This window comes from Tiliqua scincoides, chromosome 10, assembly GCF_035046505.1.
Source record: "Tiliqua scincoides isolate rTilSci1 chromosome 10, rTilSci1.hap2, whole genome shotgun sequence".
NCBI classification, from domain to species: Eukaryota; Metazoa; Chordata; class Lepidosauria; order Squamata; family Scincidae; genus Tiliqua; species Tiliqua scincoides.
The window spans coordinates 24,411,758-24,433,689 of NC_089830.1; the positions used below are offsets into that span (position 1 = coordinate 24,411,758).

A 21,932-nucleotide genomic window follows, 5' to 3' on the forward strand; every position below is an offset into this window, starting at 1 on the left:
CTGGTAGACCTGGGCTCCAAAGACTATCCTGGCTGTCAGCACCCTCACCCTAAACCAGGGGTGTCCAAAGTTTTTGGCAGGAGGGCCACATCATCTATCTGACACTATGTCAGCGGCCAGGGGAAAAAAAAAATTAATTTACATTTAAAATTTGAATAAATTTACATAAGTTTACATAAATGAATATATTGCTGTGTAAAAACAGAGAAAGGCAGTATATAAAATCTAAATATCCATCACCGATTAACTTGGGCGGCCCATAGGAAGTCAGCTATCGCCACCTCACACCATCATTTTAAGGCGATTGCTCGGTTCCATTATGGTATCGGTAACCAGTTTGTGCCTGCTGCTCTTCAGATCTTTAGAGCTAAGATTGTGACCCAATTGTTATATGGCGTCCCCATATGGGCTGCGGAAGCCAATAGCACTCTGGACTGAGTTGCGGCCGTATTTTTTAGGAGGATTCTCGGAGTCCCAAATTCCATCTGGTTAGTAACGCTGGCTCTCGAGCTGGGAGTTCATCTCCCTTCAACTATAGCTTGGGCTTTAACATTTAAATTTTGGCTCCGTCTCCATCTGTCTCTTCCATCCGATTCCCTTCTTAATGACCTGATAAGAGACCCCTTTTTATCTAGCTGGTTTTATAAAATTGATTCCAAATTGAACTCCTTAGATCTTTCCTTGGAATATTTAGTGGACCTGGTTCTGGAAAACTTCTAGTGTGACTGAAAAGGCTGATTTGGCAGTGACAATTCCTTCCACACTGGGAGCAAGTGTGGTCTGTCCCTGGTCTGTCCCCCTGGCTATGGTCTTCCTTCTTTGCCTCTTTGCCTCAGTTTGTTGGCCAAGTGTCTCTTCAAACTGGGAGAGGCCATGCTGCACAGTCCAAGCGGGACGCTCAGAGGCCAAGGTTGAGGTCCAATCCTAAGGCCTGCAGATCCCTCTTGCAGATATCCTTGTATCGCAGCATGTGGTACATGGAAAATACATATGGAACATATGTATACATAGTGGGAATAAAAAGACTTTCAGCAAGTGTGGCATATTCTGCCCCCCGCCCCCCCGGTCCAATGCATACTTACCCAGGAGGAAAGTTGGGTAACAAATCCTGGCCTCTCTAGCAAGTCTTTGCAAGTGATGTTACATTGGAAATTCCTGCAGCCCCTGTTGAAATCTCCAGCATGGTTTTCAAAAGTCACCTAGGGATTGTTGCAGATTCCTGGCAACTCCAGCACCTTCCTAGAGGTTTAGCAACTCTGCAGGCACCTCCCTGAGATAGAAGAATAAAAGAGCCTGCTTGTGCTCCATCTCTCGTGAAGCTGTCTGATCAGGGACAGTGTATGCTGCTGAAAAAGAGAAGCAATGACTTCCAACAGCACGTTCTATCTCAACCTGGCACTGTCTATCCTCGGAATTATAACTGTTCTCTGTCTCCTTTGGCAAGCTGCTTGTGGCGTGGGACATCGGTTGAGGATTTATGTGCTGTCAAAAGAGTGGAAAGGGGTAGACCTGGCCAGCTATGGACCTTGGGCAGGTGAGTGCCTCTTTTGTGCCATCATCTCATGGGGAATGGAACAGAGGCTGAATCCTGTGCAGGTTCCCCGCAGCTCATTGATTAATAAGTTAGATTCATCTCTGAAGACCTTTAGATTGACTTAAAAAATGCATTCATTCAGTCATTTCTGCCCAATGTTGCATGTATGCAAGTGATCAAATGTGCATACCTGTGAGCTGGGCAGAAATGGGTTAATTGAGCAAGACATTTAAAAGAAATGACTTCTTAGAATACATGTTGCTATAAACCATGGCAGAGGGGAAGCCAAAAGCAGATCACCACTCTTGAGATGATGCCTGCTGAGACTCAGGAATGCATCCTCTCAAAACAAGGAGAGCCTGCCTTTTATCTTCCAAATGATGGTCTTGTTTGGATGGATATTGGTGCAGATTTAATTAATGGACTAAAAACTCTGACCCTCAATTGGCTCAGGAAATTGGATCCTGCACTTATTGGCACACGCTCTGGGTTTGCCTTGTTATCAAGTCTCTATTCTTGTTCTCACCCATTCTTCCGTCTCCTCTGTCTGCGCATTCATCATGTTGTCCCAGCACTTATTCACTCAAACCCAACACTACTCCAACCCGATCCTGCAGCCTGGCTCCTTCACCAAATCTGTCTCCTGGGGTTTGTGTCCAGCTCTGACTGTATCCCCAGCACTCTTACTTTGCAGGGGTGGACATGTGCACCTGGGGTTCCACGGGTTGTATGTAATGCAGTTGGCACCTCTTCCTGCACTGAAATGACCTTCATGCAGAAGCCATTGTCACAAAGGGGTCCTCAGATGATGAACTTAGGAAGTTCTTTGGATTTCTGACAAGGATTGAACTTCTTGAGTGAAACTCTTCCGGGTGACATTCCTCTTGTTCATAGCTTGTCCTTTCTGCCTCCTTTGTAGTGGTAACCGGAGCCACGGCGGGGATTGGAAAAGCCTACGCGCATGAGGTGAGTGGACTATGATGTTTGAAAGGATCTTAGAAGGGTCCTCTTGGGCATGCTTAGGTTCATGTACGTTCAAGGTGTAAGCAAAGAGAAAGACACAAGTGATCCAGGAACCTTCCGACAGGAAAAGGAGCACAGCAGGCACTTTTCACACTTGGTGATTGGCCTTTCCTAGCCCTTTGCAACTAGTCCTTTGCAGCTAGTCCTTTGCAGCTAACCCTTTGATCTCCTGACTCTCCTTCTTGGCTTCCAGCTTGCCAAGAGGGGCCTCAACGTGGTTCTCATCAGCCGCTCCCTAGAAAAGCTGAAGCAGGTGGCTGCTGAAATTGGTAAGTGAGAAGCTGCACCTGGGAGGTGGAGGTGACTGGGCAAGCTGCTGGGTCCAGCTCTCAGAAATGGGACTCTTTCCAGAGCTCTGGGATCCTGAAAGAAAAGAATTAATTAAAGTAATTAAAGTAATTACTGACACAGAAAGTTGGAGCCATGTTGAAGGTTGTTTGTTTTATGATGATAGATTGATAAGTATGCTGTTCTTTTGCTATCTCGTTGTTTTTTGTTACAGGAAGAGTGTGCATTATAAGGGGGGAGGGCGGTAGTGGGGGATGGGGAGGGCAGACCAGCACTGGGAGGGGGCATGGACAGCGGCATAGGCTCCTGTTTGATCTTATCCCCCTTCCCAGGCCTGAAACACCGACATATGGCTCTTTGGACTTGAGCTAAAGATTTTGCTGGAGCAGATCCAAGTAGTCCCATAGCGGCAGTGGCTGCTTACTTCAGGGCAAGGGAACAGGTGTCTCCTAACATCAGGGAGACCTCCAGCTGCCTCTCTTTCCATGCTGGATACAGTGGAGGCCGTACTGGTGCCGCTGCAGCTCGGCACAGAAAGTTAGTTAGGATTTGGCTGTTCTGCTTCGGAGACATAACCGGACAGGCTGTTCGGACCCCTGCAAGACTGGACACCTGCATGTGTCAGACAACTGCTCAGTGTTCCTAAGTCTGCCTGTTGGTCTAGTGACCTGTTCTGGCAAGGAGTTCCAGCATCTCTTTGCCTTCACTTCCCAGAGGAACAGCACGGCCGAAGCACCAGAGTCATCCAGATGGATTTCGCCGAGGGATCGGAAAGCTATGAGCCGATTCGAGATGCTCTGCAGGGCCTGGAGATTGGCATTCTGGGTATATGCACCTTTTCCTATTTATACTTTTTATTAAGCTTTTTAATCTTGTGTCATGTACACTATGGGAGCAATCCTAACAGCACAATAGGCCAGCACCAGTCCCAGCCCAGGAGGGTAGCACACGTTAGCGCCTTCTCGGGAGTCGGCTGGGCCGGCGCTGGGTTGCGTGCCAGCCCACGGAGGCTGCATCCTGCCTCCTCACCAACATGGGTAGGGAGGGTTGCATCAGCCAAGCTTGGCCAATGCCCAGGCCTGGGGAGGGCAGGAGGAGGCAGGAGGGAGGGGTTCTGAGGTGGTGGGAGGGCGGGTGGAGGGTGGGCGGGGAGCAGGAGGCAGGGCTGGGACCCAGCTGTTATGATGGATAACAACCCCGTTCCCTGGGCAGTGAGGAAGAGCTTGAAGCTGCTCCGTTCTCCTCAGACTTGTGCCACCTCCTGAGGTGGCATTCTCGGTATATGCACCTTTTCCTATTTATACTTCTTATTAAGTTTTTTAGTAAAGCAACATGCACACTATGCGCACAATCCTAACAGCACAATAGGTGCTGAGGTGACACAAGTCCATGGAGACCCACTGGGGCCGTGGTGGCTTACCTGGGAGTAAGGGGAAGAGTTTCCCCTTGCCTCCTGCTGAGCCACTTCTGACCCCAATCTTGCGCTGAACTTGCCTGTTCCAATGCAAGATAGGAGTGAGCTGTATGTCCAGCAAGCAGTGGAGAAATCACTGGAAGTCCCTCCCACAGAGGGTCAGAGAATATCAAAATGGGGAGAGGGTGTCAGGCCTTTGGCATCCCAAGCCCTGAATTGTTGTGAGCCAGGATGTGGCAGGAGGGGCCTTGATGTCCAGGCCTCATATGAAATGTAAATTAAAGGAACAGCACCACTGTATGTGATTGGTAATCAGCTGCACCTGTTGCAGGTGCGAGCCATGTGAGCTGGGAGAAATGTGTGCTGAGTCACGTAGGCTATGGAGGAATGGTGCAATGCACCACTGGACAGCCAATCAGAGTGGGTCACAAGACTGTCTTGTGACTATGAGGTCGCCCTACTCTGATTGGCTGGCCCCGGTATATATGGGGGCAAGAGCAGACTTCAGGTGTGGGTTGCTGTGGTGGAGTGTCTGTGTGTCGTGTTGCTGGTTTGTTCTGTGGCTGGGACTGTGCTTTATCGTGACTGTGACCTGCTGTATCCCTGACTTCTGGACCGTTTGACTGACTACTCTTCTGCCTGCTCCTTCACCAATACAATTCTGCAACAAACAAGCCTGTGGCTGTTCTTTGGCTCTGTTTGGGATCGCCTGCTTCTTGTGCTCTTTCCCTACGCTCCCATGCCACTCTGCTATCAGGAAAGCAAGGGCTATCCTCCCCTGGTGATCTGACAGAGGGTCCATTTTCTAAAGATGTCTCTAGTTTTTTCATTTGAACATGTTGTGGTTGCATCAGTCTGGTGGTGTTCTGCCAGATTCCCAGTCCAAGCTCTGCCTGGAGAACTATGCCCACTTTTAGCTAATTAGCTCCCCTTCTTTCCTCAAAAGTGACCCTGGTTCTGCCCTGCAGTACTGCTGAACCCTACCACCAGGGTAGCTTGCCTGTTTAACCTACAGAGGTCCTCCTTCCTGCCAGCAGCCTCCCGCCACTACAGCAGCCCCTTGGTCCTCAGCAGATCTTGGGCACAGCAGCCAAATACCAGTCTTAGTGTCTCCAGTAGTTTCTGCTCCAGCAGCTTCCAAAGTCCATTCACACATCAGTCCATCAGCAGTTCCAGCAGTCTATTAGCCATCAATTCCTCAGTCCATTTCTCCAGTCTGTCCTTCCTCAAGCTTCCCACCTTCTGCTACCCACACCAAACTCTCCCTTTATCAGGTGCTTTTATGCCTGAGGGCTCTATTCCCTTCAAGTGGCTGCAGCTGTGCAGCACACTCTGCTGGGTGCCCAGGCCTTACCCTTAAAGGGGCCACTGCTGATACCACATCTACCTCCTGGCCAGATCTTCTGCGATTCCAATACAGGTGGCCTCTAATTTCAACCCACATTCCAGCCTGTTGTCTTGAAGTATGTGCCTGAGGTCTCTTTGTGCTCCTCTGCTTTGTTGCTGAGCGAAGGCGGAAGGGTGGTGGCTCTGACCCACTGGCCTTCTGTGTCTGTGTGACAACTCACCCTCTGCTCACTCTTTTTACAGTGAACAATGTTGGCATGAACGTTCCTCTGCCACTGCGTTTTCTAGACCTCCCTGACATTGACAAGGTGAGTTTGGTCTCAGCCAAAGATCACCTGGCACCTCCCTGCCTGTCATCAGGTACCGCCATTTGTGCAATCTCCCCTGCACACAGTTGGTGGCTCAGTGCATTGTGACATGTTGGCTGCCATCCCTGGGTTGCAATCAGCTGAGCGTGTGAAGTAGAAAGTACAGTGCTCGTTTGTGGCTCCCCTGTCCACCACCCCATATTTCACAGGTCTCAAGCAGGCATGTAATGGGGCTCTTCTCAGGTTGAGTTGGAAAGTGCCCTTACATGCCCCCCCCAACACTGGGCCTTTTTAATCACTGACCCTGAGCTGCTGGGCTCCCCTTCCTAGAGCAAATATGGTGTGGAATTCTAACCTTCTTGGAAACAATGTTCAGAGAGGTTGCCATTCTGTTGCTGCAAATAGGGCCACACATTAAGGGCGCAATCCTAACCGGCACTCATGCCAGCATAGGTGCCCTGGAGGGTCACAAACGTGCCGTAAAGCATGTTTGCGCCTCCGTGAGTGGGAGCTAGGTCAGCGCATCCAGATGTGCCAATGCGTGGAGGGAGAAACCTGACATAAGCGGCAAACGTAGGCATGGGGGTGTGAGGTGGGGGCGGGAGGGGCGTTATTGGGAGGGGGAGGGCGGGCCCGGGGGCGGGCACACGGGGTGCCAGGGGTGGGGCCTTCTTGTGCCTTTGCCTTGTCTTTGAAACATCCCTCTCTTGCATGGAGGAGCTAGTAAACACCGTGACCAAGGGAGTAGGTCTTTTTTAGGACACTATTTTGATTGAAAAGTGGAGCTTAACTAAAATCAATACATTTTAAAACAAACCTTGAATTCAAGTCTTCAAGTAGACTCAGGCTCTACTTCTGTCAAATTCAGACTGTGGCCGCTCTTTCTCTCCACCTTTTACTAGCTGAAGTGTCCTGTGACGCTCCAAAGGCTGTGGAGAGATGCCCAGGTGGTCTGGAAAGTCAAGGCCCCCTTGGTCTCTCATCAGCTGCCAGAAGCTTTGTGACAAGACAACAACCAAGACAGTCACACTTCTTTTCCTTCTCTTACAGGTTATACCTGACTTGGTGAACTGCAATATACTTTCAACATTGAAGGTGGGTGATGTATGGATGGAAACGGGACATGGAAGGGGAAGGTGCTTGGGCCCCGTTTCCCATCACTGACTGTGTGTCACTGCTCTTGTTCTCCTAGATGACACAGATCATCCTTCCTCAGATGGTTGCCAGGTAGGCGAGGAGGGAATCTGCACCCCTCAGAATCTGCCTGTACAGTATTCCAGAATGACACCTGTGAGGGCTTCTGCTTCCTCCAAGGAAACTGGATTTTGATTGGGGTTGTCAACAGTATAGGAAAAAAGTATCATGAGCAGATGTCAAAATAGTCAAAATAGTTTATTGTATTAGCTAAAAGCCATCACAATGAGATAAGATAAAATATATGGATCCAAGTATACATCAAAATAGAAACAACGATAAAATGATAAAATTAGGTCAAAATCAAGCACAAAGGCACCTACACCCATCATATTAAGGAATCTCCTTTACAATCTACCGCTATTTCCCCCAAGTAGTTGGCACGAATAGTTCTGGCAGCTTTGGCAAACAGCGCTAAGCTATAAGTGACCAATGGGTCACAATGGGAAAGTAACCAACACAATTTCATTTGTGTGTTCTCCCCTTGAAGGGTAGCCAAAATTGGCTCCAAAAATCTTACCCTAGGGTAGGGGTGCCCACACTTTTTTGGTTCGAGAGCTACTTTGAAACCCAGCAAGGCCCAGAGATCTACCCTCCAGGGGGGCAACTTGGGGGGTGATGAGAAGTGGGGTGACTCCATGTGTGGGGCCACAGGGAGGGGTTGGGGAGCCCTCCGGGGGGCAACTTGGGGGGTGATGAGAAGTGGGGTGACTCCATGTGTGGGGCCAAGGGGAAGAGTTGGGGAGCCCTCCAGGGGGGCAACTTGGAGGGGTGATGGGAAGTAGGGGGACACCAGGTGTGGGGCCAGGGGGAGGGGTTGGGGAGCCCTCCAGGAGAGCAACTTGGGGGGTGATGGGAAGTGGGGGGACACCAGGTGTGGGGCCAGGAGAGTGGCTGAGGAGCCCTCCAGGGGGGCAACTTGGAGGGGTGATGGGAAGTGGGGGGACACCAGGTGTGGGGCCAGGGGGAGGGGTTGGGGAGCCCTCCAGGAGAGCAACTTGGGGGGGTGATGGGAAGTGGGGGGACACCAGGTGTGGGGCCAGGAGAGCGGCTGGGGAGCCCTCCAGGGGGGCAACTTGGAGGGGTGATGGGAAGTGGGGGGACACCAGGTGTGGGGCCAGGGGGAGGGGTTGGGGAGCCCTCCAGGAGAGCAACTTGGGGGGGGGTGATGGGAAGTGGGGGGACACCAGGTGTGGGGCCAGGGGAGCAGCTGGGGAGCCCTCCAGGAGGGCAACGGGGGCAGCCCCACACCCTCTTCCCCACCTGCCCTCCCTCTGCCCCAAGGTGCCTGCTCAGCTCACCCTCTGGGAGCAGGAAAAGTTCTCCGAGGGTGCCGCAGGGCCGATCCCAGCCTCGGGAGGAAGGCGGCGACATGAGGCAGCGCAGCCCAGCCGCGCCATGCTTCCTCCCAGGCTCCCCTTACCTGTCCCCAGGGAGGGGGTCTCGGCGGTGCCTCCGGCGGTGCTCGCCCTCCCGCCGGCCGCAGCCTCACAGCGCCTGGCTCCCGAGGCAGGGATGGCAGCGCCTGCGGGGGGCAGCAGCAGCAACCAGAGCGTCCCCGCCGGCCACGGGCTCCCGCATTTTTAAAATTTTAAACAATTTTAAGTTGTTTAAAAGACTTGCACAGAAAGGGGCAAGAAAGAGCCCTGGAGCTTCCCGATTGGCCCACCATGTTGAAAGGGGCAGGAAAGAGCCCTGCAGCTTCCCGATTGGTCCACCATCACATCCGGGACACTCTGTGGCGCCGGGCCAATCAGGAAGCTCCAGGGCTCTTTCCCGCCCCTTTCAACATGGCGGACGGGAGGCTCGACGTGCAATCGACCGGATTTTGCTTGGCGATCGACCGGTCGATCGCGATCGACATCTTGCGCACGCCTGCCCTAGGGTTTTAATAAAGCTAGCAATGAAGCAGGTAATGTACAATATCCTCGATCTGTCCTGCTCCACAAATACAAAAGCTCAAATGCCTGGTAATGGACAAATATCTGCCATCTAGAACTGCCGTTGGCATGGTTTGGAAATGCAGTTCAGTAAACGCCTTTCTCAAAGAGGCAAAGGTAAGTGAATATAAATATTGCACTCTTGAGTGACTTGGTTTCAGGAAACGATACAGCTGAGAACAATTTGAAGATCTTACTATATCTAAGTCCTGATCATTATCCAGTTTGAACATCCATTCCCTCAGCACTTGTTTAATTTCAGAAAAGACAAAATTGTCAGTAGAAAGAGCTTTAGATTTTAAGAGCATTTGCACCAAAGTAGCCCAATCTCCTCTTCTCCACTGCTCAGCCAAACAGAGTTTAGGAAGACGATTTTCCGGCATGTTCAACACTCTTTTATAATAAGAAATTATGGCTACGGCAGCCCTGGCCTTTATAGATACCATACCTGTCTCCATTCTGAGAAATGCTGCCAGAGTAGATGGGGGAACTGCCAAAATGTGCCTCAAAAATTTATTTTGAACAACTTTGGGAATGTGTACATTGTTCTGCTTTATACCCCAGATCTCTATACCATATAACATTTGAGAAATTACTCTTCCCGAAAAACGTTTAAGCTGGAATTACCAAATTGCCTCCTCTGGAATGGAAAAATTTTAGTAAGGCATAGCTTGATTTTTGTGCTAATGTTTTAACATTTTGAAGTTGGGATTTCCAGCTATTTCTTTTGTCAAAGAATACACCCAAATATCTGAAGGCAGGAACTTGTTCAATCTTGCGATCACCCAAAGTCCAACTAAATTTAGGTGAACGCTTGCCAAAAACCACTATTTTAGATTTGGCGTAATTCACCCTCAATTGCTCCGAATCACTAAAATCTTGTAGCTTGTTTAAAATTCTCTTAAGCCCTTTCCTATTCAAAGATAATAAAACAATGTCGTCCGCATAAAGAAAGGTTGCAATCTTAAGGTTTCCAATTGAAGGGGGGAAATGATCTGCATGAGTTAGAAAGTTTACAATGTTGTTAATATAAAGGTTGAAAAGAAGTGGGGCCAACAAGCACCCTTGTCTAACACCTTTGGTAGAACAAATTTCCTCCGTCAATCTTCCATCTGCATTAATCCTTACCCTCAAGGTAGTATTAGTATATAATTCCTGCATTAAGAGCAGCAGCCTCCTATCAATATTAGTCCCAGCAAGCTTATCCCATAGACAATCCCTAGGGACTGTATCAAATGCAGAGGAAAAGTCTATAAATGCTGCAAATAGCCATTTGCTTGTATATGTACAAATTAAATGGTGAAGGACAAAGATTTGATTCACTGTACAATGGCCTTTCCTAAACCCAGCTTGTTCTTGATGTAAAATATCACTTTCCTCAACCCACTTTACCAGCTTCTGAAGGAGATAACGACAGTAGATCTTAGAACTAATGTCCAGTAAACTAATTGGGCGATAATTCTGGGGGTTAGAATTATCCCCTTTTTTGTAAACTGGAAAAATAATACTCTGCCTCCAGCCTTCCGGGAAAAGTCCTGCAGCATTAATGTAAGTAAATAATTTGGCAAGGAGAGGGGTCCACCATTCAATATTGGTCTTATACACCTCGGGAGGAATCATGTCCTCTCCAGGTGCTTTTCCTGTTGCTAGAGCATCTATAAGTTCACCTACTTCCTGTTCTGTGACTGGGGGCCATTCTGGTGTTAATGCCAAAAGCGACTGGCTATTGCTAACATCATTTTGCCTGGCATTGGCGTCACTATCAAATATATTACTAAAATATGAACACCATGTACCAGCAGCAATACAGTCATTCATTTTACAGCTAAGACCCAAATTGGGAGGTGAAATTAAAGACCAAAACTTTTTTCATTCTTTTCCACGACAGCCTTCCCCAATTCCTTCCACTGAGCTGACATATGTGCACTCATTTTTTGTTTCAGAAGTTCCTTATAAGTTGAACGACATTGGGTCGAAGCATCTAAATCTGAAACTAGCCGAGTTTGTCTTGTCTTCCTAATCAATCGAGTCAGACGTTTTTTGGCCAATCTACATTCCTTATCAAACCAGCTACCCCGGTAGGGGGCAGAACCAGGTTCCCGTGTCTTCTGAACTAATAAAGGCCTTAACATTGAAGTAATATAGTTAAGGCTTTCTATAGGATCCATGTCTCCTTTAACAACGTCCCTATGCAAAACCACAAGATTAGGACTGTTTAATAATTCCCGGATTGATAAATCCATAGTGGGGGACCATTTCAATGGTTTCCCCACAACAATAGTCCTCTCAGCCCAATCAGTGGAAATAGAAGGCAGCTGAGGGATTTCTGTCGATATAGAGAGATATACAGGTAATGATCACTATCAGGACGATCTAAGATGTCATAGTTCAGCTTAAAAGATAATAACCTGCTAATTGGGTAAGAGGCATTACCTGCTAATTGGGTAAGATAATTACCCCTGCTAATTGGGTAAGTGGCACTTTTTCAAGTGGGTGCTCCTTTTTTAGCAGGGGGAGAGTAACTGGCCCACCTCACCCCAGCACTGTCTGTTCTAGTGGCTGTCTGCTGGTATTCTTTTGCATCTTTTTAGATTGTGAGCCCTTTTGGGACAGGGAGCCATTTAGTTATTTGATTTTTCTTTGTAAACCGCTTTGTGAACTTTTAGTTGAAAAGCGGTATATAAATACTGTTAATAATAAAATAATAATAATAAAATGGTGGAACAAAAAATATAATCAATGACACTTGCTGCCCTACTGTTTTTTAAGTAAGTGAAATAACCCTTTGAGTTATCCAAAAAACTGCCATGAAAGCAAGTTAACTGAAAAGATGACATTAACCCAACTAACCTGCTACCTTGTGTATTAGCCACCTTATCTAAGGAGGAGTGATCAGATAAAAAGACTTCATTATGAAGCACAGAGATGGTTCTGGTCCCTGGCACATTGAACCCAAAATGGTTGGTTGGCCACATCACATAACTTAGAAGCACTGATGTAACGTACTTAGCTAGAAATAGACATTTGCTTGTCTCCATTTGCTCTTTTCCAGTCCTTGGGGTCACAGTCTTTCTGGTGCCACAAGGGCTTTTTGATTGCTGTAAAGGCATCCCTGCCTGTTGCCTCTGGAATATTTTGGAGAATCTTGGTTTGCATTGGATTCCTTAGGGAAGGGCAGATATTGCTGTAACTCACCAGATTGACTCTCTCTGTAGGAAGAAGGGGATTATCATAAACATGTCTTCGATATTTGCCCGTCGTCCTATCCCCCTGCAACAGATATATTCTGCATCCAAGGTGAGTAGCATGTACACCTCTGTAACCCTATATCTTCAGGTTCAGGCTGTCAATAGGACATATTTTTCTGGTGCAGTTCTGTGGCCTGCTGAAGGGAAAGGTGCCAGCTCCCAGTCAGTTGAGTGATAGTAATATTACTTCCAGGGGGTTTCTTCTGTCTTTTTCCCACCATGCCTGCAGCTTCTCTGGATGGGAAAGAGGTGGCTTGGGTTGGAGGGGCAGTTGACTGGTTGTGCACGAAAAACTTGCTGGTGTGTTCCTAGCTTAAGCAGAAAAAGAGTAAGAACTACAGGAATGAGTGCATTTCTACGGGGCTACACCTGCCATATGAAAGGCTGCTCAGGTGTGCCCTGTTTTGAGATGCCCTCCTGCAAGCTGAAGAACTCAAAGGGCTTGAACACAGGATGATACAAGATAGGAGGAGCCATTGACTGAGCTTTTTCTTCTTCTGTTAAGACGACTGGTGATTTTCTTGTTGTGGCTGATCTTTCCGGATCCTTCCCTTCCCAATGGATGGGGAAGATGTCACACACAGGGTGAGAGAGGACTCCAGTGGCGTAGCTAAGGATCATGTAGCCCAGTGCTGAACTCAGAATGCCCTGGTTGTGACGTCACACTTGGCCTTTTAAAAAGGGTGAAAATGGGGGGAAATCTGCCTCCTCCCCCAGCAGCTCGCTGCCCACTTGCTCTGCTGCCTCCCCCCCCCCAGGCTCCCCCTATATCAACAACTAATTGGTTCACTGCTGTATCATAGGAACACGTAATTGGCTTTCAGAATGAACAGTCTCAATGGTCAGTTTTGAGTTAACCAAACATAGTTTTTGTTACATAATGCAGTTGTATTTTTATTTTTGTTATTTGGCTGTAACTTTTGATATAATAGAGATATTTTGATGCTGTTTGTTTCATTGTATTCTGCATTAAATTCCACATTGAATGGTGTATAACATGATGGTGTTATAAAACCAAAGTTTTAACTATTTTGGTCACTAGTGTTCAGCTCAGATTGCTGCCCTCCCTTATGCTTGTGGCCCACTACAATTACTACCCCCTGCACCCCTTAGCGACACTACTGGAGGACCCAGAATGGGTCCTCTTGCTTGTCAGAATGACTCCAAGTCCCTCCTGCTTTTCACACGGAAGCCTTCAAGGACAGTAGGACAGGCATACAATGATTGTGTCTAACATAGGATTGTGTGTTGATGTGTCACCAATACATCCTTTCAGCATGGAAAGTGCTATAAATCCATTCTTTTCTTTCCTGCTACCACTGTGTGTCCTTCATGACCTTCAAATAATCTACTTTTCACATAAGTGGAACATGCAGCTTGATTGTGCCCTTGTCAATTGAGACCTTCTTTTGAAGAGGTTGCTACACCTTGAATGCTCACAGAGGTATTTTCACCCTCAGACTCTGACTTTTCTGCCCTTTCAGGTATTTATAGATGTCTTCTCCCGAGCATTGGACGGAGAATACCGCTCCAAAGGCATCATTGTGCAGGTACTGTTGATTGAGCCTCCTGTTCTTATCCCAAGCAATCAAAGGACAATCGGACTTGTGGCAGACCACTCAACAGGACAAAATTCTGCTGGACAGCCGCCCCTCTCCTGCCTCGGGGGAGAAGGGGAGCACTCCCTCGCCCAGCCAGCCGGGGCCTGCCTTGGCGGGCAGGGCACCTGGCTGTGACATCGGGAGCCCCCAGCTGGACCTCCCAACATCGTCTGCAGAGTTACAGGACCCAGGTGGGCAGGGTCAGCCCACCCCCCAAAGGCAGAGACCAGGGCAGAGGCAGCAGCCTTCCCAGCCATCTCAGGAACAACCCTGGCAGCTCCAGGTGAGAGGAGGTGGGAGGGAACCAGAGAGAGGAAGGGGAGGAGTGCTGGTCATCCCAGGGGAGGGCAGTCCCAGAGACAGGCCCTTTCTGTACCATCCCTGTGAGGGAAAGGGAGGGGCCAAAGCGGGGGTCTGCCCTACATAAACCTGGAGGCCAGGGATGACAAGGCAGTTGGGAGTTAGAAGAGCAGGCAGGAGGATCTGCTGCTAGCAGCCCCTGCTCCTGACTGACAAATGCTGCCAACCCAAAGAGGGGGAACCGGGTGACACAACCCCCCCTCTTCTTCTGGTGAACTGTTCTGAGGCCTCCACAAGGGGGTCCCCCTCGGAAAGGCCAGGTGGGCCCTCCCCTCCCCCCACAGGGAGACCTCACACCCTCCATGGCCCAGCTGACTCCTGAGGAGGTGCAAATTTACTAAGGGCATGTTTGCAACCCTCCTGGCCTGGTGCAAGTCCACGCTGGCCCAAGGTGCAATCAGGATTGCGCCCTTAGTTAACCAACTTTAGTATCCAGGGGCAGGACCAAGGAGAGGAGGAAGCAAGCTTGCTTTAATTACTTGTTCCCTTCCATTGTTTCATATTATTTTGTGATAGTGTTGTTTTATTATAAACAGGAAAAATGAAAATAATAATGAAAGGAAGACAACAATTAATCCCCCCCCCACACACACACACACACAGGAACTGCCTAATTAAGAGGCAGCCCATCACTAATTCCCCAGTGATTCTGAACTGGAAGCAACAAAAGGGACAGAATTGGCAAAGAGGTTCCAATGGTAGAGTAACTTCTAAAAACCTGGATTGGCATTTTGCCAGTCCATACACATTTATTGGCAGACAGAATATGAAGCCTCCAGATTGTCAAGGTCTGGGAAAAAAGGACTTGAAGCCTAGACCTCCAGCCTAGAACCTTCTGCCAACTGAACATCAGGCTGCAGTTCCCAGCCCCTGACCTGAGGAATCTTAAGTTGGAGAAGACAAGAATGGATTCAGACATGGTCACCCACTCTAATGCGCCTTCCTTCCACAGAGTGTGCTGCCCAGTTTTGTTGACTCCAATATGACTAGCGAGATTGTAAGATTTATGAAGATACCGGCAGATGTGTTTGCACAAAAGGCATTGGATACTGTGGGGCTCACCAACAGAACCTTGGGCACACTTAAGCACAGCATTACGGTGAGTTCAGTGTGTGAGTTGCTAGGTGGATTAATGGATAGTGGCAAGCCCTTGTTTGCTTTTTATCCTCTATACAAAAATGTGAAGCACCAACATATTCTTGGTCTGCCTCTGGGGCAAAGTCCAAACGTTATTTAGTTGTGGGTAGTTTATTTCCCACCTCCACTTGTTTTTCATGTTACAAAATGCAATCGGAGAGTCTGCAGTTCGCCTCAGTAGGTGAGATATGGGGCTTGCAGAACGATTACCAGTTTGTGTGCCATTAATGCAGTAGTAGCTCTGCTGATTCTCAGGCATACATTAGAGGGGAGCAGAAGCCGGTGAGCACATGAAGGCGAGTTCCTCCTATCAGTCTACCCAAGGCAGCTATCTCAGTTGGCCTCATGGATGGGCCGGCCCTGCTGATATTAGTTGGTTTCCTCTCCGAGGGCCTTGGGAACTGCAGCTTGTGAGGATGCTGAGAATTCTGTAACAGAGAATTTGGGGCATCTGTGCCTCTGGCCTCCTCCCAGAACCAAGCGTTTCCTGGGGGGGAGGGAATAAATTTGAAGCCAGTTCTGGCTAATAAGGCTGCGGCCTCATTACATCCCCCAAACTCTACTCCTTAGTCGCCTTGGGTGCCCCCCAGGGAGAAAGGCAGATTGCAACTCCAATAAATAAATAATAATAAATACTCCTCTTGCTCAGAGAAAAGCCTCACTCAGCCTTGCTCAGCATTTTCCTTCTTTTCGTTTGCCTTTCAGTATCTCGTGGGACGGACATTAATTCCCCAGTGGTTGCAGTTTTCATCCATCGGGGATGTTTTAAATTTAATCTTGTTCAAGAGACTGCTAAAGCAGGACTAGCCTTCCTTTCTGGAGATCCACGAGGGGATGGGTCATGGCCCAGTGTCCCAGCCCTAAAGCTTTGTTTGGGTCTTGTTCTCCTGCACACCTATGTTGATGAGCAGTTTCCCACCAAGTTTCAATTGCAAATTTGGCAAGCTGCTTCCACCCCCTCCCGCTTTTTTGGGAAAGGGTGAGAACCATCAAAGCGAAACAACTGAAAGCTGGTTGAAACTGATTTTTCTCCTGGCGCTCATTTTTCGCTGGTTTTGTTAAGTTGCTAAATGATGATTGCCCATCCGGAAAAACTGTACAATGTAACACGCCCTGTCTGTGCCAGGCAGAGGCTTGGTTTTTAGCTCTGCTGCCACGACTGCTTCTCGTTTTCAGCTGAATCTTTTTTTCTTTATTGATGAATAACAAAATAAAAAAGATACTATCGTAAAATGCAATAGTATATATGTATTTTTTAAAAAAACCTATAAAGGAATAAGGGGGAGAAAAAAGGAAAGATATAATGCCCCAGGAAGCATTTGCATAACACCAGAATCAGGGGACATCCACGAAAGTTGGGAGAGTTAGGACAGACAGAAGAATATATTTCTTTATCCAGCGTGTAATTAGTATGTGGAACTCCTTGCCACAGCCTGGATGCCTTTAAGAGGGGATTGGAGGAATTTCTGCAGGAAAAGTTCATTACTGGTTACAAGTCATGGTAGGTATGTGCAAGCTCTTGGCTTTAGAGGTAGACTGCCTCTGATTGCCAGATGCAGGGGAGGGCACCAGGACGCAGGTTGTGTCTGTTGTCTTGTGTACTCCCTGGGGCATTTGATGGGCCACTGTGGGATACAGGAAGCTGGACTAGATGGGCCCTTGGCCTGATCCAGTGGCGCTCTTCTTATGTTCTTATAATAAGGAAGGACAAAAATGCCACATATATCCTTATACAGGCGTGCACTGTTTAACAACCATTTGCTTAATGACAAACCTCATAAATGACAGTGGTCAAAGCACAATAAATATGCTCTTAATGAGGCAATTGCATCTCTCATAGCCTGCGGCAGAGTGACTGTTTACACAACTGAGAGGCTCTTAATTCAAAGAAGAGGCAATCTATCTCCGGTAGCCTGTGCAGCCAGTTAGTGTCTAGCACGGAGTGTCTGTTTACACCACAAAGGCAATAGTTTGGACTGTGTGTTCACTTAATGACCTTATCACATAACAACCAATTTGGACCCAATTGGAAGCAGCCAAGGCCTAGTATCTAGAATGAGGCTAAGGACAGTGAGGGACTCTGCTGCTGCTGCAAGTGCCACTTTCCAGGAAGGCCAGGAAGTGGCAGGCGAAGAACGCACTGGTGTAGCTAAGGGGGTGCAGGGGGTAGCAATTGCACCAGGCAACAAGTTTTAGCCTGTGCACCCAGTTAGTATCTGGCAGGGGTGTCTGTTTACACCACAAAGGCAATAGATTGGACCGAATGTTCACTGAATGACCTTACGACAGCGAGGGACTCTGCTGCTGCTGTATAATGTAATGCACCCTGTCTGTGACAGGCAGAGGCTTGGTTTTTTGCTCAGCTGCCATGACTAACTCTTATTTTCAGCTGAATCATATTTTCCTTTTCTTTATTGATGAATAATAAAATAAAAAAGATACAATCATACAATTCAATATGATATACAGGTTGAGAGTAATTATTTACATGGGTTCCTTTCCAAGCACTCGTATGGATGGCAAAAAAACACACTATAGCAAATCAATTTTGAAAAACATAGTTTCTTTGCTCCAGTGATTTAAAAACAGCCTTGCTCCCCTTTGTGATGTAAGATAACAGTCATTATGACGGCAACCCAACAATCAGTCTCTTCCTCAACCACAAGGAGAATAATAATAACAATCTTCCTCAACCACAAGGGGGAAAAGCACAGAACCTGCTAGCCTTGTCGGTGGTAAGGGAAGGTGTGAAAACAAAACCTCCGTGTGTGACTTCTTCCTCCTTCCTGTGTGCTCAAAGTGCTGCGAGGACAAGGGACTGGCCTGAACAGGTTCGAAGATGAGGTGGAAGGTGCACCAGTGCTGCACAAGGCCAAACAGATATACATGTGATGCAACCACATTTTTACAACTCTCTGCTGACTGAAGAAACTTTAGCTGGTTAATCATTATAGTTTGGAAAGTGTGTTGATGAAATATGCTTGCAATCAATGCATGCAACTTTGGAGGGACTGGCAGATGCAGTTTCCCTGAGTAACTTACAAAATCAATCCATGCAGTTAATTAATACCATCTTGTTTTTCTACACTGTTATCAGGGATACCATCCCCCCTAGTACAAATACTTACCCACACTCACCCAGGAGTAAGTCCCATTTACTATCATTGTTAAAAGCATATACATAGTAACCTGATAAAACCACAAATCTATAACATTTCCCCAGATGCATTCACATACTATGACAGCATCAAGTCCAATATATTAAAAATAAAAAATAAAATATTGAAATGGATGGGGACCCACCTGAATTTGGCTGGCGACCCAACCTGCAGTTTGAGAAACACGGCATTATAGCATCTGCACCAATGCATTCTGGGGTGACAGTGGGGAGCATGAAACCTGTAAGCATGTCATTAAAGCTATTTTTCCACCGATTTGGTATCCACTGGGGGTTCCAAAATGGATAACAAGGCACAACCTGTGTAACAGTGGATAATCGTGGATAACAAGGCACACAACTTGTATAAACCTGCTAACTGGATAAGAGGCACTTTTTCAAGTGGGTGCTCCTCTTTTATTTAGCAGAAGAAGAGTAACTGGCCCTCCTCACCCCAGCAGTGTCTTTTCTAGTGTCTATCTGCTGGTATTCTTTTGCATCTTTTTAGATTGTGAGCCTTTTGGGGACAGGGATCCATTAGTTATTTGATTTTTCTCTATAAACCGCTTTGTGAACTTTTCATTGAAAAGCAGTATAATAATAATAATAATAATAATAATAATAATAATAATAATAAATAAATAAATAAACTTTATTTCTATCCCGCCCTTCTCCCTAAAGGGACCCAGGGCAGCTCTAAAGGGACCCAGGGCGGTTAATAATAATAATAATAATAATAATAATAATAATAATAATAATAAGTTGCTAAAGGTTGCATCCCTAATGCAATGGCATCAAATGATATATTATCTGGCTCTTGCAACACAATTTCGTGCTTTACACCTGCTGTGTGGGTTTTGCCTGGTGTGATTTAGTCTGATCATCACAACAGTCTGAAGAAACCTTTATTAACCCACAAGATAGAGACCACATGGACAATGGCCCCTTCCTATCCAACTGGCTACCCAAGAGGCGGAGCTGCAATTCCTCTTATACCTCTCCAGGTGTTTCCAACTACAGATCATTCATATCGATGGTGGGGAACCTGTTGTGACTCTATGTCAGGTAGGTTAAAAGAGTGTTAGTTGCCTCATCTGCCCAGCTTTGCTGGTCCACCTCCTCTTACTCTCTTAATTCAGAAAGCAAGGGTGTGGGGGAATAGAGCGGAAAAGGAAGTGTGGAGGAGAGGAGTGCAGTGGCAACTACATATACATCCACCTCATGGTGGCATCATAAGAACAAAAGAACATAAGAATAGCCCCACTGGATCAGGCCATAGGCCCATCTAGTCCAGCTTCCTGTATCTCACAGCGGCCCACCAAATGCCCCAGGGAGCACACCAGATAACAAGAGACCTGCATCCCGGTGCCCTCCCTTGCATCTGGCATTCTGACATAGCCCATTTCTAAAATCAGGAGGTTGCGCATACACATCATGGCTTGTAATCCGTAATGGATTTTTCCTCCAGAAACTTGTCCAATCTCCTTTTAAAGGCATCTAGGCCAGATGCCATCACCACATCCTGTGGCAAGGAGTTCCACAGACTAATTACATGTTGGGTAAAGAAATATTTTCTTTTGTCCGTCCTAACTCTCCCAACATTCCATTTTAGTGGATGTCCCCTGGTTCTGGTGTTGTGTGAGAGGGAAAAGAATGTCTCTCTATCCACTCTATCCATCTCTTGTATAATTTATGTCTCAATCATGTCCCCCCTCAGGCACCTCTTTTCTAGGCTGAAGAGCCCCAAACGCTGCAGCCTTTCCTCATAAGGGAAGTGCCCCAGCCCCGTAATCATCTTAGTCGCTTCTCACAATCACTTCTCACAGTCATGCTCACCAGTAAGCAGAACAGGTGCACAAGGGCTGGCCCACAGCTCAAGAGAACAATGCGACTGGCTTCAAGTGGCAGGGCTACCACAGGAGACCTTTGAAAACTGAACCTGCTGCCGCTGCCTCCCTCCAGCCCACCCCAGATGGAGCCGCTCCCTTTAAACAAAGCAGAAAGTGTGGGGTACACTGGATGTGTGTGTGCGTGCGTGTGTGTGTGTGTGTGTGTGTGTGTGTGTGTGTGTGTGTGTGTGTGATTCCACTTCATTTTGTGCTTGTCACGTGAGGACGGAAATAAGGAAGCAGACCAAAACAAAAAAATGCTTTACCCAGCATGTAATTAATCTGTGGAACCTTCTTTGCCATAGGATATGGTGGTGGTCTCTTGCCTCGATGCCTTTGAAATGGAATTGGGCGGACGTATGGAGGAGAAGTTCATCACAGGTTACAAGCCACGATGGGTATGTGCAACTTCCTGGTTTTGGAAGTAGGCTACCTGAGAATGCCAGGTGTAAGGGAGAGGTACAACAGGATGCAGATATCTTGTGGACTTGTCTGCTCCCTGAAGTATCTGGTGGGCCACTGTGAGATACAGGAAGATGAACGAGATAGGCCCTTGGCCTGATCCAGCAGTGGTCTTCTTATGTCCTTATCCCTGTCTTCTGTGTATTTTTCATAAAGCCCCCAACACATCCCTTAAGATGTTTAGTTGTGGATCATCCACCAGAATGATCCAGTATGTGTGAATCAGCCTTTTCAAAGAAAGGAAAGTTACCTAGGGAGTGGGGTGGGGGAGCAGGAGAAAGTTGCGCAACTCTTGGTGCAGAAAAATGTTTCTGCACTGGCTCACTGGTGGGTTGACTGAAAATATTCAGAAATCTTTTGTACTTAGGTGTGAAACCATAAGTGATGGGCGAGAATGAGAGAGGGTTGTCGCCCTGCTGTGCGCACAAAACAGAAGGTTCCCTACCAGTGTTCATTCCCTTAATTGTTCCAGACTATCACAAGCTGCACAAACTCCACAAGTTGTGGAACTACATTTTGGGAACAAGTTTCCCTTTCGCTGCATCATGCTCTGAGGCAAGATAGAAAACTCTTCCATGAGCAAAAGTTTGCCTTAGAAGCCTGTCCACTGTCTTTTTTTTTTTTTTTTTCCCCTTGTGGCCATTTTTCTTAGGAAAACTGCAGCAAAGAAAATTCCCTCGTCCACCATCATGGCGCCATCATCATCCTGAAGGTTCAGTAGCCCTTTCTTCATTTGGCTACCCAATACTAAAGGCGGGGGAGCAGAGTCAGTAAAAACAGCTGGCAACCCTTAATTTCATTATGATGAAGCAGTTTGTCCTGGTATCAAATAGTATGCAAACTGAGAATGTTTCTACCAGTTTCTGTATCCCTTTTGATTTCTGTAACCAGGTCTGGAATTTATGTTTCATACAAGCTCAATGTCTGATTTCAAGCCGCCTGCAGTGGTGACCTCTTGCCCCAATATCCACGACCCACTAACCCCAGAGATGCTGAGCACATGGTCTGAGCACAGTCACTCATCAGGAAG

At 47.4% G+C, this 21,932-nt stretch overlaps 1 protein-coding gene across 1 annotated transcript; it reads left to right on the forward strand.

Moving 5' to 3' along the window:
• The first annotated feature begins 1,519 nt into the window (after positions 1-1,519).
• Positions 1,520-21,623, forward strand: LOC136661081 (very-long-chain 3-oxoacyl-CoA reductase-like). Its single transcript, XM_066638100.1, has 12 exons — positions 1,520-1,534; positions 2,429-2,500; positions 2,751-2,826; positions 3,560-3,670; positions 5,850-5,914; positions 6,965-7,009; positions 7,107-7,141; positions 12,264-12,345; positions 13,781-13,846; positions 15,210-15,356; positions 20,746-20,838; positions 21,555-21,623. Exons 1-12 carry the CDS (start codon positions 1,520-1,522, stop codon positions 21,621-21,623), a joined length of 876 nt encoding a protein of 291 aa, XP_066494197.1.
• Positions 21,624-21,932: the final 309 nt, after the last annotated feature.